The sequence below is a fragment of the Ciconia boyciana genome, chromosome 2 (genome assembly GCF_034638445.1).
Source record: "Ciconia boyciana chromosome 2, ASM3463844v1, whole genome shotgun sequence".
Lineage (NCBI taxonomy): Eukaryota > Metazoa > Chordata > Aves > Ciconiiformes > Ciconiidae > Ciconia > Ciconia boyciana.
In genome coordinates, this window is record NC_132935.1 from 114238377 (window position 1) to 114250727 (window position 12351).

A 12351-nucleotide genomic window follows, 5' to 3' on the forward strand; every position below is an offset into this window, starting at 1 on the left:
TCCTGAGTGCCATCACACGGCACGGAGAGGATAACCAAGGGATCAAGCCCAGCCAGCATGGGTTTAGGAAAGGCAGGTCCTGCTTGACCAACCCGACCTCCTTCTACGACAAAGTGACCCGCCTAGTGGATGAGGGAAAGGCTGTGGATGGTGTCTCTCTTGACTTCAGTAAAGCCTTTGACTCGGTTTCCCACGGCATTCTCCTGGAGAAACGGGCTGCTCACGGCTTGGACGGGTGTCCTCTTTGCTGGGTAAAGAACTGGCTGGATGGCCGGGCCCAAAGAGCGGTGGTGAATGGAGTTTACTCCACTTGGCGGCCGCTCACAAGCGGTGTCCCCCAGGGCTCTGTGTTGGGGCCAGTCCCGTTTACTGTCTTTATCGATGATCTGGACGAAGGGATGGAGCGCACGCTCAGTAAGTTTGCAGACGACACCAAGTTGCGCGGGAGCGTTGATCTGCTTGAGGGTAGGAAGGCCCTGCAGAAGGACCTGGACAGGCTGGATCCACGGGCTGGGGCCAATGGTATGAGGTTCAAGAAGGCTAAGTGCGAGCTCCTGCGCTTGGGCCACAACAAGCCCACGCAACGCTACAGGCTTGGGGAAGAGTGGCTGGAAAGCTGCCTGGCAGAAAAGGACCCGGGGGTGTTGGCTGACAGCCGCCTGAATGGGAGCCAGCAGTGCGCCCAGGTGGCCAAGAAAGCCAGTGGCGTCCTGGCTTGTATCAAAAACCGTGTGGCCAGCAGGAGTAGGGAAGCGATCGTGCCCCTGTACTCGGGCGCTGGAATACTGCGTTCAGTTTTGGGCCCCTCACTACAAGAAAGACATTGGGGTGCTGGAGCGTGTCCAGAGAAGGGCGACGAAGCTGGTGAAGGGTCTAGAGCACAAGTCTTGTGAGGAGCGGCTGAGGGAACTGGGGTTGTTTAGCCTGGAGAAAAGGAGGCTGAGGGGAGACCTTATCGCTCTCTACAACTACCTGAAAGGAGGCTGTAGAGAGGCGGGCGTTGGTCTCTTCTCCCAGGTAGCAAGTGACAGGACGAGAGGGAATGGCCTCAGGTTGCGCCGGGGGAGGTTTAGACTGGATATGAGGAAATCTGACTTCACTGAAAAGGGTTATCAAGCATTGGAACAGGCTGCCCAGGGAAGCGGTTGAGTCGCCATCCCTGGACGTATTTCAAAGACGTTTGGATGAGGTGCTTAGGGACACGCTGTAGCGGTGGTCTGGGTAGTGTTAGGTTTACGGTTGGACTCGATGATCTTCAAGGTCTTTTCCAACCTAAACGATTCCGTGATTCCGTGTGAGTCTGTGATTTCCCGAGCGGAGCCTGAGAAAGGCCTCGCACACCTCCACCCCCCCAGCCCAGGAGGGGGAAGATGCATCTCCCCGGCTGCAGCCCAGCCCCGCAGGCGCCCGACGCTGCAGACGGCGGCGCCGGCGGCGGGGCAAAAAGGAGGCGGGAGGTGGCCCGCCAGCCACGTCCCCCCGCGCGGCCAAGTCCCACGTCGTGTGCGAGGAGGCGTCAGAAGGAGGACGACGCCGGCCAGGGCAAGGGAGGAAGGGAAAAAGCCCCCAGGGGCAGAGGCTTTCGGACAAAAAAGGGTGTTCCCCGGGCGGGGGGGTCTCCCATCCCGGCAGTAACCGGGCCCGCCCCTGCTTAGCTTCCGAACTCGGCCACCTTAAGGGTACTGGCCTGCACGCTGGCCCCCACCAGCACCCCCCCACCACTAACGCCCTTAGCCCCCACGCCCCGCCCCGCCCCGCCCCGCCCCGCCCCGCCCACGCTCTCCCCACCGCCCCCTTTCCCCACGGCCCCGGCCCTGCGCGCCCTCCGCGGACGCGCCTGCCCCGCACCCACACACCACAAAACCCTCCTCTCCTCGACACCTCTCCGCGGGCCCTCGCACCACCTCACTCTCCCAAACACCCTCCTTCCCCACCGCCTCCTCCGCAACGCTTTACCTCACGCGTCTCCCACGACCCACGCACGCTTCTCCCCTCCCTGCTCCACACCCGCGCTCCCTGCCCGCCCCGACTGACCGCCCTGCACAACGCCCGCTTCTCCCTGACAACTCTTTCCGCCCCTCCCTCCCACCCACCCCCTCCAACCCAACCCAACCCAACCCAACCCACAGCGGGACCAGCCGCCTGCCTTCTCTTTCCCCCTGCTTGCCCACCTCCTACCCTCCGCCTCGCTCTGCACCCGGGCTTGCACGGCTCAGACAGCACCTGCCCTCCAGCGGCCCCTCCACTTCTGACCAAACCCCCGGCCACCGCGCCCGGCCTCCTCGTCCCCTAGCTGTGCTCTTCCCACCCCTGCCCCTCGCATCTTCCCCTCCGACGGACTTTCTTCCAACCTTCTCCAAAACCTCCTTCGCTCCCTTCACGTCCCCGCTCAGCTAGTGCGAGCACTCTTAAAAAATACAAATGCATTAAAAAATATAAATGGCTCTTAAAAAATAGAAATAAAAAATACAATACAAATGCATGCACACAGAAGTACATACATAGTTGGCACATGCAGTCATAAACGAGGAATACACGCTTCACAAAGTATGTCTAGCAGGCTTTAAAGTTCATTTTAAAATGGGTACAGAAAATCCCGCAGTACATTAGGACACAGTCATTGAGCATGTCGCTGCTGTTTGCTCTAATTTTGTAACGCCATCAGAAAGATACGTGATTGTGATATTGTCTTCTGTGCTGCTACGCAAATAAGCGACATAAACACTATGTAAACATAGTAAGGGATGACTCCTGCCCAGTATCCATAGGTTAGCACCAGTAATTGCTTTGAGATTAATCCCACACAGGAGCAACAGTATAGTCTTATGTCTTGTCAGCTTTATGGACATGGCAGTGGGAAGGGGAAAAATCTATGCTATTTGCAACAATAATTGATTTTTAAAATAAAATTAAGAAAACAATGAAACTTTCCTAGTGATGCAGCTAGTACTAAAACTGAGAAGAATTCTATCAGTTTTACTGTACCGTTGTATCTGCTGAGACTATGGTTTCAGTAGAAATAAGTTTGGGAATATAGAGGCTGCAGGAAAGTTCATTGACAAAAACTGAGAAACTTTGAAGTTTTTTTTTCCAATTCCCCTTTTCTCCCCCTTCCTCTTTTTCCCATCCCTGTTTAGGCTAATAACCTTCCAAAAGCTATTGCAGCAGCTCACACATTTCTTCTGAAGTATCCAGATGATGAAATGATGCCAAGAAATATGGCCCACTGTAAGAGCACAGCTAATGCTGAGGAGCTGTGCTGGTTTTGGCTGGGATAGAGTTAATTTTCTTCATAGTAGCTAGTATGGGGCTATGTTTTGGATTCATGCTGAAAACAGTGTTGATAACACAGGGATGTTTTCATTACTGCTGAGCAGTGCTTGCACAGAGTCAAGGCCTTTTCTGCTTCTCACACCACCCCACCAGCGAGTAGGCTGGGGGTGCACAAGAAGCTGGGGGGGGACACAGCTGGGACAGCTGACCCCAACTGACCAAAGGGATATCCCATACCATATGGGATCATGCTCAGCATATAAAGTTGGGGGAAGAAGAAGGAAGGGGAGGATGTTCGGAGTGATGGCGTTTGTCTTCCCAAGGAACCATTTACGCGTGAGGGAGCCCTGCTGTCCTGGAGATGGCTGAACACCTGCCTGCCGATAGGAAGCAGTGAATGAATGCCTTGTTTTGCTTTGCTCGCGTGCGTGGCTTTTGCTTTACCTATTAAACTGTCTTTATCTCAACCCATGAGTTTTCTCACTTCTACCTTTCCAATTCTTTCCCCCATCCCACCGGGGGGGGAGTGTGCAAGCATCTGCGTGGTGCTTAGATGCCAGCTGGGGTTAAACCACAACAGACCTCAGTGAAATGAAGCACAATATGATAGAATTGCATGTATTCAAGTACCAGCCACAAAGAGAGCCATCAGTGAATGGCCATGGTGCAACAAGAGAGAACAGTGCAAACTGTTGAACAGACAAACCTCCCTCTCGCTGTTACCTTTGCCTCTACGCTTCTGCCAGTGCAAGGGCCAAGGGCAAATTAGATGCTGGGAAAAGGTGAAGTGAACACGAGGTGGAAAAGAGCTGCCACACAGGATCATACTAAAAGTAATTTTGTTCCGTTTTCTGTCTGGGGCACTAACCAGGAGTAAGAAGAGGAAGAGAATGAGATACGTGTGTATCCTGTACACATTGAGCCTTCCCTACCATTTATTCTCCCCACTGAGTGGGCCAGCAACTTTCTGAGCTGCCAGCTGAACCCAAACTGCAATGGCTGATCACCACCCTGGAATCTGTCTTCCTTCAATTTCTCTAGTCCATCTTCAAAGATATTGCTGTTGTTTGTCTCGACAAAAAGCACTTCAATCCATTCCCGTCAGTGTTGTCTGGCTTTAGCTGTCTCCTGTACATACCACTACACCTGTCTTGAAAAGGAGGTAATGGACCATCCGTGTCACATCTGCGGCATGCATTAGGTTGTGATAAGGAGTTCTGTGTTGGCTGTAGCCAACCTCCAGAGCTTCCACAACGGGCACCAGGGCAGAAACGGGGATCTGAGGAAAAGAGCACAGAATCACAAACAACATCATCACCTTTAATGGCTAGCCTTTGGAAGGGAGCATTTTGATCAGAGGCCCGAAAGAGCAGAGAACAGTCAAGATCTGAGAGCAATGTTTCTGCCATCCAAATTCAAGCCTGTTCAAAGTTGTGGGAGAAGATACATTGCACTTGTGTCTGCAAACCTCTGTAATGATCCAAGCTCTCCTTTTTTGCCTGCACGCTTGAGAGTCCTGTGAATCTCAGGAGAATGACACCATCATTCCCACAGGATCAAATGCAGTATTTCCCGTGGGGAAGCCTGTTTGGAACCCCGCCAACTTCATGGTGACCTACTGCAATTACATGCACTACTCAAATAACATTTGGTCCTCCTTGCTGACAAAAAAATATTTTAACCTGTCAGGGAAACAAGAGCGTCCACAAAGCCTTCCAATAGCACTAAAATTGCATTTTGAATGCAACAAGGCAGGATAAGAGGGAAGTTCACCAAAACCCGAGACGGAGGAAGAGACCCATCTTCTAACTACTGACCTTGAAATGGCTGATCACATCGTAGCTGGTGAGAAGTTCCCAGGAAACAAATTTCAGTGTGTGATCCCCACTGGTGCAATTTCGTGTGAACACATCAAAGGACCACTTGTCTACGTGCTGCAAGATTGGGGAGAAAAGACAGTCACTCCAGTGTCCTTGCACACTTTACTGCTGCTAGTACATAAACAAGTTTCTGAGGCAATAGGCTGACACGCTGCAGGAACACGTCCCCTCCAGTCAGAACACCTTAGCGTCACCGGTGTGCAGGTCATCACCGCATGATGGCCGAGCACCGACACTCGTCCCCAGCTGGCCTTTGCTCCGCACCCAAACTGCGGCCCACAGCCACCTCCCCGCTCGCTGCCCGCGCCGGAGGCCGCGACGCCCTAGCGCCTCTCCGCTGCCGCGGGCACGGACCGCGCCGGTCACCAGCCCGGGCAGCAGGAGGCGGGAGCCGGGAAGGCCGCGCCGCCCCGCCCCGCCCGCAGCCCCAGCCCCTCAGCCCCGGCACTTGAGGATTTTTCCCTCGTCGGCCACTAACGCCGGACGCTGCGGCCAGACCCGCGCACTTCCCCCCGGCTGCCAAGCCGAGGCGCGTCGCCTCCCGCTCCCCCCCCGCCGGCCGAGCAGAAGCCGCGGCGCGGCCAGGCCCCTCCACGCCGGCCCCTCCGCGCCATCCAGCCGCCACCGCCCTCCCTCGCCTCACGCCGCCTCCACACACACGCACACCTCGCGGTGGGCGAGGAAACCCTCGCCTGACGTGAGGCGCCCGCCCGCCGCGCGCCTTCCGACCTCGCCAACCCCATTTAAGCTTCCCGCCAAGCGGCGGCGGCGCTGCTGCTCACTGAGCACCAGGAGCTGAGGCGGGCTGGTGGTCGCGTTAGCCGCCATGTTGCGCCCAGAGCTGACCGGTCGCCACCGCCTCCCGGAGAAGTGAAGGGCCGCCCGCGGTTACCCCAAAACAACTTCAGCCAAGTATTTTTCCCCATGTGGAAGATGGATGTAGTCAGTGAGGGTAAACTGAGGAAGAAAATGTGAAAGAAAAGCTAAACAACGTTGCACAAGCAGCAAAGCTCAAGTTGTGCTGACACTCAACAGGCTATTAGCAATTGGGTACGGTTTTGAACCTGCACTGTACATGTTGCTCTGACTCAAATGAGCAAAATTCACTATGGTATAGGTAAAATCCTACACCCTTATCCTAATCATCGCATTAATGAAATTCTCATGCACCTTCATTCACCATAATGAACGTGGATGGCCCTTCACATGGCAGTGTTCTCTCCTCTTGCCTTACTGCTTTTTTCCATATTTCACAGAAAATAATGACTTTGTTCTTTGTGCTATTTTTGTTTGTTTGTTCACTTAAATAATGGGTATTTTTCTATATTTTTATATTAATAGCTGAGATTTTTATTTTTGTAAAATGTTTGACAGCTTTTAATATTGTGAGGCATTCATTAAATTTATGTCTGATCAATACTTTTGTAGTTTTTTCTCCTTCCTATTTCTTTTACAGAAGTTTCCAAGTGAGAAATCATAATCCCAACCAGTGTTATGATCCTTACTGCATACAATTCGTTTCTTCTAAAATTTAGGACAAGAGCTTCAGAAAAAAATCTACTCCAAACAGAAACTGAGATTGCCATCCAGAAGAAATTAGTTACAAATCTCAGATCCATGCCGGGACTTCATTTATGCTTTTCTTCAACAGAAATCCCTGAATCCCATAACTTTTTTTTTTTTAATTCACATGCTTGTCTCCACAAATTCACGATTTTGTTCTGTAGGAAGCTGGGCTATACCTAACAAATAAAGCGGAGCTACCAGCTACCACAGGCACTGCTCACCTCTGATGTTACTTCCAGACGTAAACTATCATACTGCCCAGGTAGAGCTTATCCATCTCAAGAAATCTTCACTGCACATAAGCCAAGTTGAGAACTCCTTGTTATTGTTATGAAATGCAGAATGACTAACAAATTACGATTACTATGGTAATCATATAATAGCTAGTGGTTCTTAAGTAAAATATTACCTCTGAGTAACAGAAGAACTGTAGGGCCGAGTTTTCATTGCTGTTTGTTAGCTGTACACTGAGAAGGAAAATTCCTTTAGGAAAATTCCAACTGAGACTTTTCCAAGAGCTTTCATTTCGTAGCAGCTCTCACCTTCCTTTCTTTCTCGTAAAGACACGCAGTGTAAGCTGTGAAAAAAAACATAGATTATGTCAACCAGTTGGTTTTCCTAGAACAAGGTGATGTTGTCAGTCCAACATTTTTATTGCCTTAGCGGGCAAGAAAATTTCAAGCAGAAAAAAAAATATCTAGTTATCTATTCAGAGAAGCAATAAGCCACAATTATCCATCAGTATCACTGAGATACCTCTATAATACAAAATCCATAGCAGTAAGAGTGACGCCAGAGTGCGCTTTCCTCAGTGAACCAAGTATTGGCTATAAACACTCCCATGCATCTTTTGGGGGATATCTCATTACTGCAGGAGATAATGGCCAATATTTCAAACCTTTTTCTTTTTTGAAATTATACTAAATAGTACATTGCAGACTAAAACTAGTAAGAAATCATTCACTTGCCAGAGCTGGATTGTTCCATGTAGCTTATCCTGCATTCCCCACAGTATATTTTTTCTATAATGGCACTTCTGTTGCAGCTGAGGAACAATATGTAATTACATGCTTTATTGTTATAATTTGAGCCTCTGGGTATTGTGTTAGTGATGAGATTTTCTTTAAGCACTATTCTTTTATAGTTCTTTCGAAAAGAATCTCTTCCTCCGATTTCCACAGAGAATCTTAATTATTAAGAGTACAGTTGCTAGCAAATGGTGTTGATTTAAATAACCAGAATTGAATCATAACAAAGGTTAAAGAGGGAACGTGGTCTGAGTGCAGTAAGACAAAGATTTTTAAATTTTTTTTCTCTCACACTAAATTTGCCTGTGCTCTTGGACAAGTCTTTGAACTGACTTTCTAGGGTATCATCATGTATGTTTAGCAGCAGAAGAGTGCTAACAGAAGAAGCCTTAACTTGATTTTTCTCATTTTTAGCCTTCAGCAACCAACCTGACACACCTGGACTGAAACCATCCCAGACTTCATTTTGTGCTGCCATTAATCTGCACAACTTCACGGTGGAAGGACGCAGCCCTAGGATGTGCTGTCCTCTGCGCTTCAGGGGGACTTTGAGAGGAGATTTTCTCAGAGAAGACGACGATCGAAGGAGGCACCGTTATCGCCCCTGCTCGCAGCCCCGCCGCGGATGGCGGCAGTAGCGGTCTGTCTGCTGGGGCGCCGGGGGCACCCCGGGGGCAGGGCCGGCTGCGGGGGACCAGGACTGGCGGGAAGGCCTCAGCCAAGGCCCGGCGGGCTGCCCCGGCCCGGGGCGACTCCACTGCACGGCCGCGATGTGTCTTCCTGGCCGCGAGGTAAAACGAAGCCGCTTTCCCTGGGAGTCCCTTCCGTGAAGCGAGCCTTCCTGGAAAGCTCCCTGCGGCACAGGAGGGGAGTGGCGCCGGCGCCTGCCCGCACTCCGCTGCCCACGGCCGAGAGTACCTCCTGAGGGGACGGGCCGAACCGAAACCCCGCCCTGGCGACGGTGGGGAGGGAGGAGCGGGGAGAGGGAGGTGCTGCCGGCGGCGTCCCGCCCTCCCCCGGCCGGGCGCTGCGGAAGCGCAGGCGGCCGGGGCTGCGTGCCTGTCGGGTCCTGGGCGGCGGGAGGCGGAGCGAGAGCCCGGGCACGGCGGCATCTTCCAGAGCGGCCATCGCCGGGTCTCCATGGAGAAGCGGGGCCCGGTGCTGCACATCGTGGTGGTGGGCTTCCACCACAAGAAGGGCTGCCAGGTGAGGGGGCGCGCGTGCCGCCCGCCTCCTCGCCCGCTGGCGGGTGTCCCTCGTCTCCCGCTTCTCCTCTCCGCTCCTGCGCTTCCTCCCTGCCCTCCCCCGGGTCCCCTCCCCCGCGCTGAGCGGCGCCTGCCCGGCTGCTGCCCTCAGCCTGCGGGAGCGGCCCGGCTGCGGCCCCGCGGGGAAGGCTTGAGCCCCTGCTGGAGAGGGCGCGTCTGATGGGGCCGGGGGGGCCTTTGCTTTAGCTCAAGGGGGCGGGTAAAGGAGCAGTTTGAAACCGGCGAGGCGCCGCGAAGCACGTTAGGGCCCCAGTTGGCCGCGGCCTCCCCCTTCCCCCGCGGAGGGGGCCGGGCTGGGCCGGGGCTTCCCTCAGCCAGGGGGTGCGGGGCGGGGTCTGCCTGGCGGGGCCGTGACTCAGCCGGCTCCGGGCAGTTAATGTTTATTGAGCTGCGTACGTGACTGCTCCCCGTCCTGGCGAGGCGGGGCGAGGGCCGGCAGGGTGAGCTCCCCGCCGCCGGCCGTCTCCCCGTTTTCCTGTAAATGCTGGGAGACAGCTCCGATCGTGGCATCCGATTCTACTGTGAGTCGTGCGTGTTTAATGCATTCAGGCAGAGAATTAAGAGAAAAACAAACTATTTTTTTATCTACCTTCTATTCCTGCCCGCCCAGCCGGGCAGCACTGCGTTGAACTCTCATAGGTACAACTTGTAGGCGAACAGCCTGATGGCCTCAGGGTATTCGTCCACCCTTGATTTAAGTTTTCTTTGCGTGTCTCTTCCCTTCTTTCATAAATGCTTGACAGCTTCGTGTGGCCTGTAAGGTAGAAGAAATGCATGTTGTGTATTTCATAGGTATTTTACGCTCTGATTTTTTTATTTTACTTTTTTTAAGCCTTGAAACAGGAGATGCTGTTGCCCAGCTGGGCTGCACACAGACTTGCTTTGCTGTGACAAGAGCAGATAGATACAATGGTGGACTTGCAGTGAGTCTTTTTCCATGGGGCATTTTTAGTCTTTACAAAAATTGCCAAAACAATAATTAATTTGATGGTTGTTGTTATACAAGAATTGGTTTGACATGAACGCATTTGATACAAGGTACCAGAGAGTTAAATTAATCTTTGTTAATGCTTCAGGAAACAAAACAAGCACAGCATGGTAACATGTAAAACAATTCCTCATACCAACAGAGGCTGAAGCAGAAGTGCAAGAACTCATTGTAGGTATTCTTCCACCTCCTTTTCTGAAAGATCTGCATGGTTTTGTAACACATCCTTTTTCCTCAGGCTGTCTAGGGGCTCTTCACATGTGGATGTTTGCAGCATCAGTTCCTATGAAGGAATTTGATCATCTAGGTTGCAAGGTTTGCGATATTTATGTTGCTTTCTTGTCAAAGACCATTAGGAGATGAGTTTTAGTTGGGTGTCTCTAAGAGGAAGAGTGTGTTTTTGCCCTCACCTTGTTGCTGGCCTTTTGGAAAAGACATAGGTTGGAGACAAAAGCAGACGTGGCTTTTGTTGCTTCTGTTCTTCTTTTGGGGCCTGTATTTCTTTCTTGTAACTTTATGCAGTGTTGATACAAACCAAAAAAAAACCAAACCCCAAACTATGAATTAGTAGCAGTGAATTTTATCTTGCTGCCAGTAAAACGTTTGTAGAAGTACTTTTCAGGTGTTGTCAAAAATTGGGTCGGAATACCTCTGAACCAAAGCCTTCTTCGAGTATCTCAAGAAATGAACTGGAGAAGTTGGAGAGGAATGTGGTTGGGGAAGGGAACGGGGTAGCTGTGTCACAGGGAGAAGAAGTGCAGGAACAGAATGACAGTTGGTAGAACCACAAACAGCCAGGCTTCCTAAGGGAAATCTAACCAGAAATCTAATTTTAAATATATTCTACCTCTGACTTAGCAGATTTGTTACTGAACTACAGAAAATGTTTCCTGAAAGAACTGGAGGCAGGGAGCTGCACAGCTATAGCCTAATGAGTTTGACATCAGTAGTATGCGAGGCTCTAGAGAATTTTTGAAGGAAATAATTAATTAACGACATGAAACTAAGTAGAGTGAGTCCTGCGGGCATTCACTAAAGATAGAACATGCCTGACTGACCTGCATCTTTTCTAAGAATAAATGATTGATTTGCTTTATCTGTGAAAGAAACAGAGTAGCTCGAATCTGCCTGGAACTTGATAATGGATCACACAGCACTACCAAAAGAAAAGGTTGGGTTTTTTTTAAGGTGGAGATACTGGAGAATTAGTACAAGAGCTGGTACTTGAGTAAGGAACGGTATGAAGGAGAGGAAGCAGCAACAGTTTGCATTGGAAGAGGAACTGCTGGTCTGAAAGGTGCTTGCAAGGGGTGTTTGTCAAGACTGACTTTGGGCCCACATAAGTGGCACTGGCATTGTTTACACAGTAAAATCTAACTATGATGAGCAAACTTGAGGAATCAGTGTTACAAAGGAAGACTGGAATGTCGTGCAAGAGCTGGATGATAAGGTATGCTGGAAAGATAGAAATGGGGTGCATTATGAAATAATGCAGTAGGACTGAATAATAACAGTATAGGCTTGGGAAGTAACGTGAGACCTCTGGAAGAGAAAAGAGACCGCATATGATGAAGGGTAAGTCACAGAAGTGGTGTTATTTGGGGGCGAGAGTGGCAACAAATGTAGTCCTATAGTGTAATAATATGTTTATTAATGCATAAAAATTCTGATCCACCTTTCAGAAAAATGGATTTGGATTCTCTCTGTCATTTCCAGGAATGCATGAGATAGTCCTTGGGGAGTCTGTTTTCAAGGAGAACATAGAAGAACTTGGCTAGGTAGGCTAACAAAATGGATTTTGAGGCTCTATTCATATGAAGACTGTAAGCTGCCTCTGCGAACATGGGAACATTCTCCCCTTTTTCTCTCCTGCCTCTTCACAACTGGAAAGCAGAGGTGGTTGTGTGGTAAGCTGAAACAGGGAACTTAGGTGACCAAAAAGTAGGCCTTGTTTTGGTGGGTTGGTTTTGAGCTGGTTGGTTCATGGGTTCTGTTTGCCAAGTGGACATGTGCAGAAGACAGCTACACGGGCACAAGAAGACTAGTATGGGGGTGGAAAGAGTGTCTCTTGAAAGTGGCAGCCTGGGACTTCTGTTTTTGTTGTCATGTTTGATAATGGCCTTTGAAGTATTGAGTGAACCACTGCATTAAACGCAATTGTACTCCAGGAGACTGTTGGAAAGTGAAAAATAAGGAGGAAAAAACAACCGTTTGATCTAAAAGACAGTGCTGGCACAAGAACAAGTGGATATGAACTGTCTGCGGACGCGCTGCAGATTGCATACAAGAAACTACTAATTGCAGAAAAGCAAAGTTCCAAAGGAGCTTTCAAATGGCAGTAAGTCAGAGTG

General features: G+C 50.6%; 2 protein-coding genes across 16 annotated transcripts in view; one reads left to right on the forward strand and one right to left on the reverse strand.

The window, feature by feature from the left end:
- Window positions 1–2448: 2448 nt before the first annotated feature.
- LOC140648125 (dual specificity calcium/calmodulin-dependent 3',5'-cyclic nucleotide phosphodiesterase 1C-like) lies at window positions 2449–8810 on the reverse strand. Of its 4 annotated transcripts, none has more exons than XR_012041120.1 (5): window positions 8177–8810; window positions 7129–7296; window positions 5936–6110; window positions 5091–5207; window positions 2449–4552 (listed from the first exon to the last, which is right to left on the reverse strand). XR_012041120.1 is itself a non-coding variant. In XM_072853637.1 (5 exons), the coding sequence occupies exons 2-5, from the start codon at window positions 7164–7166 to the stop codon at window positions 4391–4393; spliced, it is 492 nt and encodes a 163-aa protein (XP_072709738.1). In that variant the 5' UTR covers window positions 7167–7296; window positions 8186–8810; the 3' UTR covers window positions 2449–4390. The 4 variants fall into 4 exon arrangements, 3 of the variants coding, with proteins under 3 accessions (XP_072709738.1, XP_072709739.1, XP_072709740.1); XM_072853637.1 differs by having other exon boundaries at window positions 8186–8810; XM_072853638.1 differs by having other exon boundaries at window positions 5820–6110; window positions 8186–8810.
- AVL9 (AVL9 cell migration associated) overlaps window positions 8758–12351 on the forward strand; it is a 49906-nt gene continuing 46312 nt past the window's right edge. For 10 of the 12 annotated variants that reach the window (XM_072853618.1, XM_072853620.1, XM_072853619.1 and 7 more), the window contains exon 1: window positions 11774–11907. In XM_072853618.1, coding sequence (XP_072709719.1) covers window positions 11815–11907 — 93 coding nt within the window. In that variant the 5' untranslated portion in view covers window positions 11774–11814. Of the gene's footprint in view, window positions 8954–11773; window positions 11908–12168; window positions 12339–12351 lie in introns of those variants that run through there. The other 2 variants (XM_072853628.1, XM_072853627.1) reach the window with 2 other exon arrangements.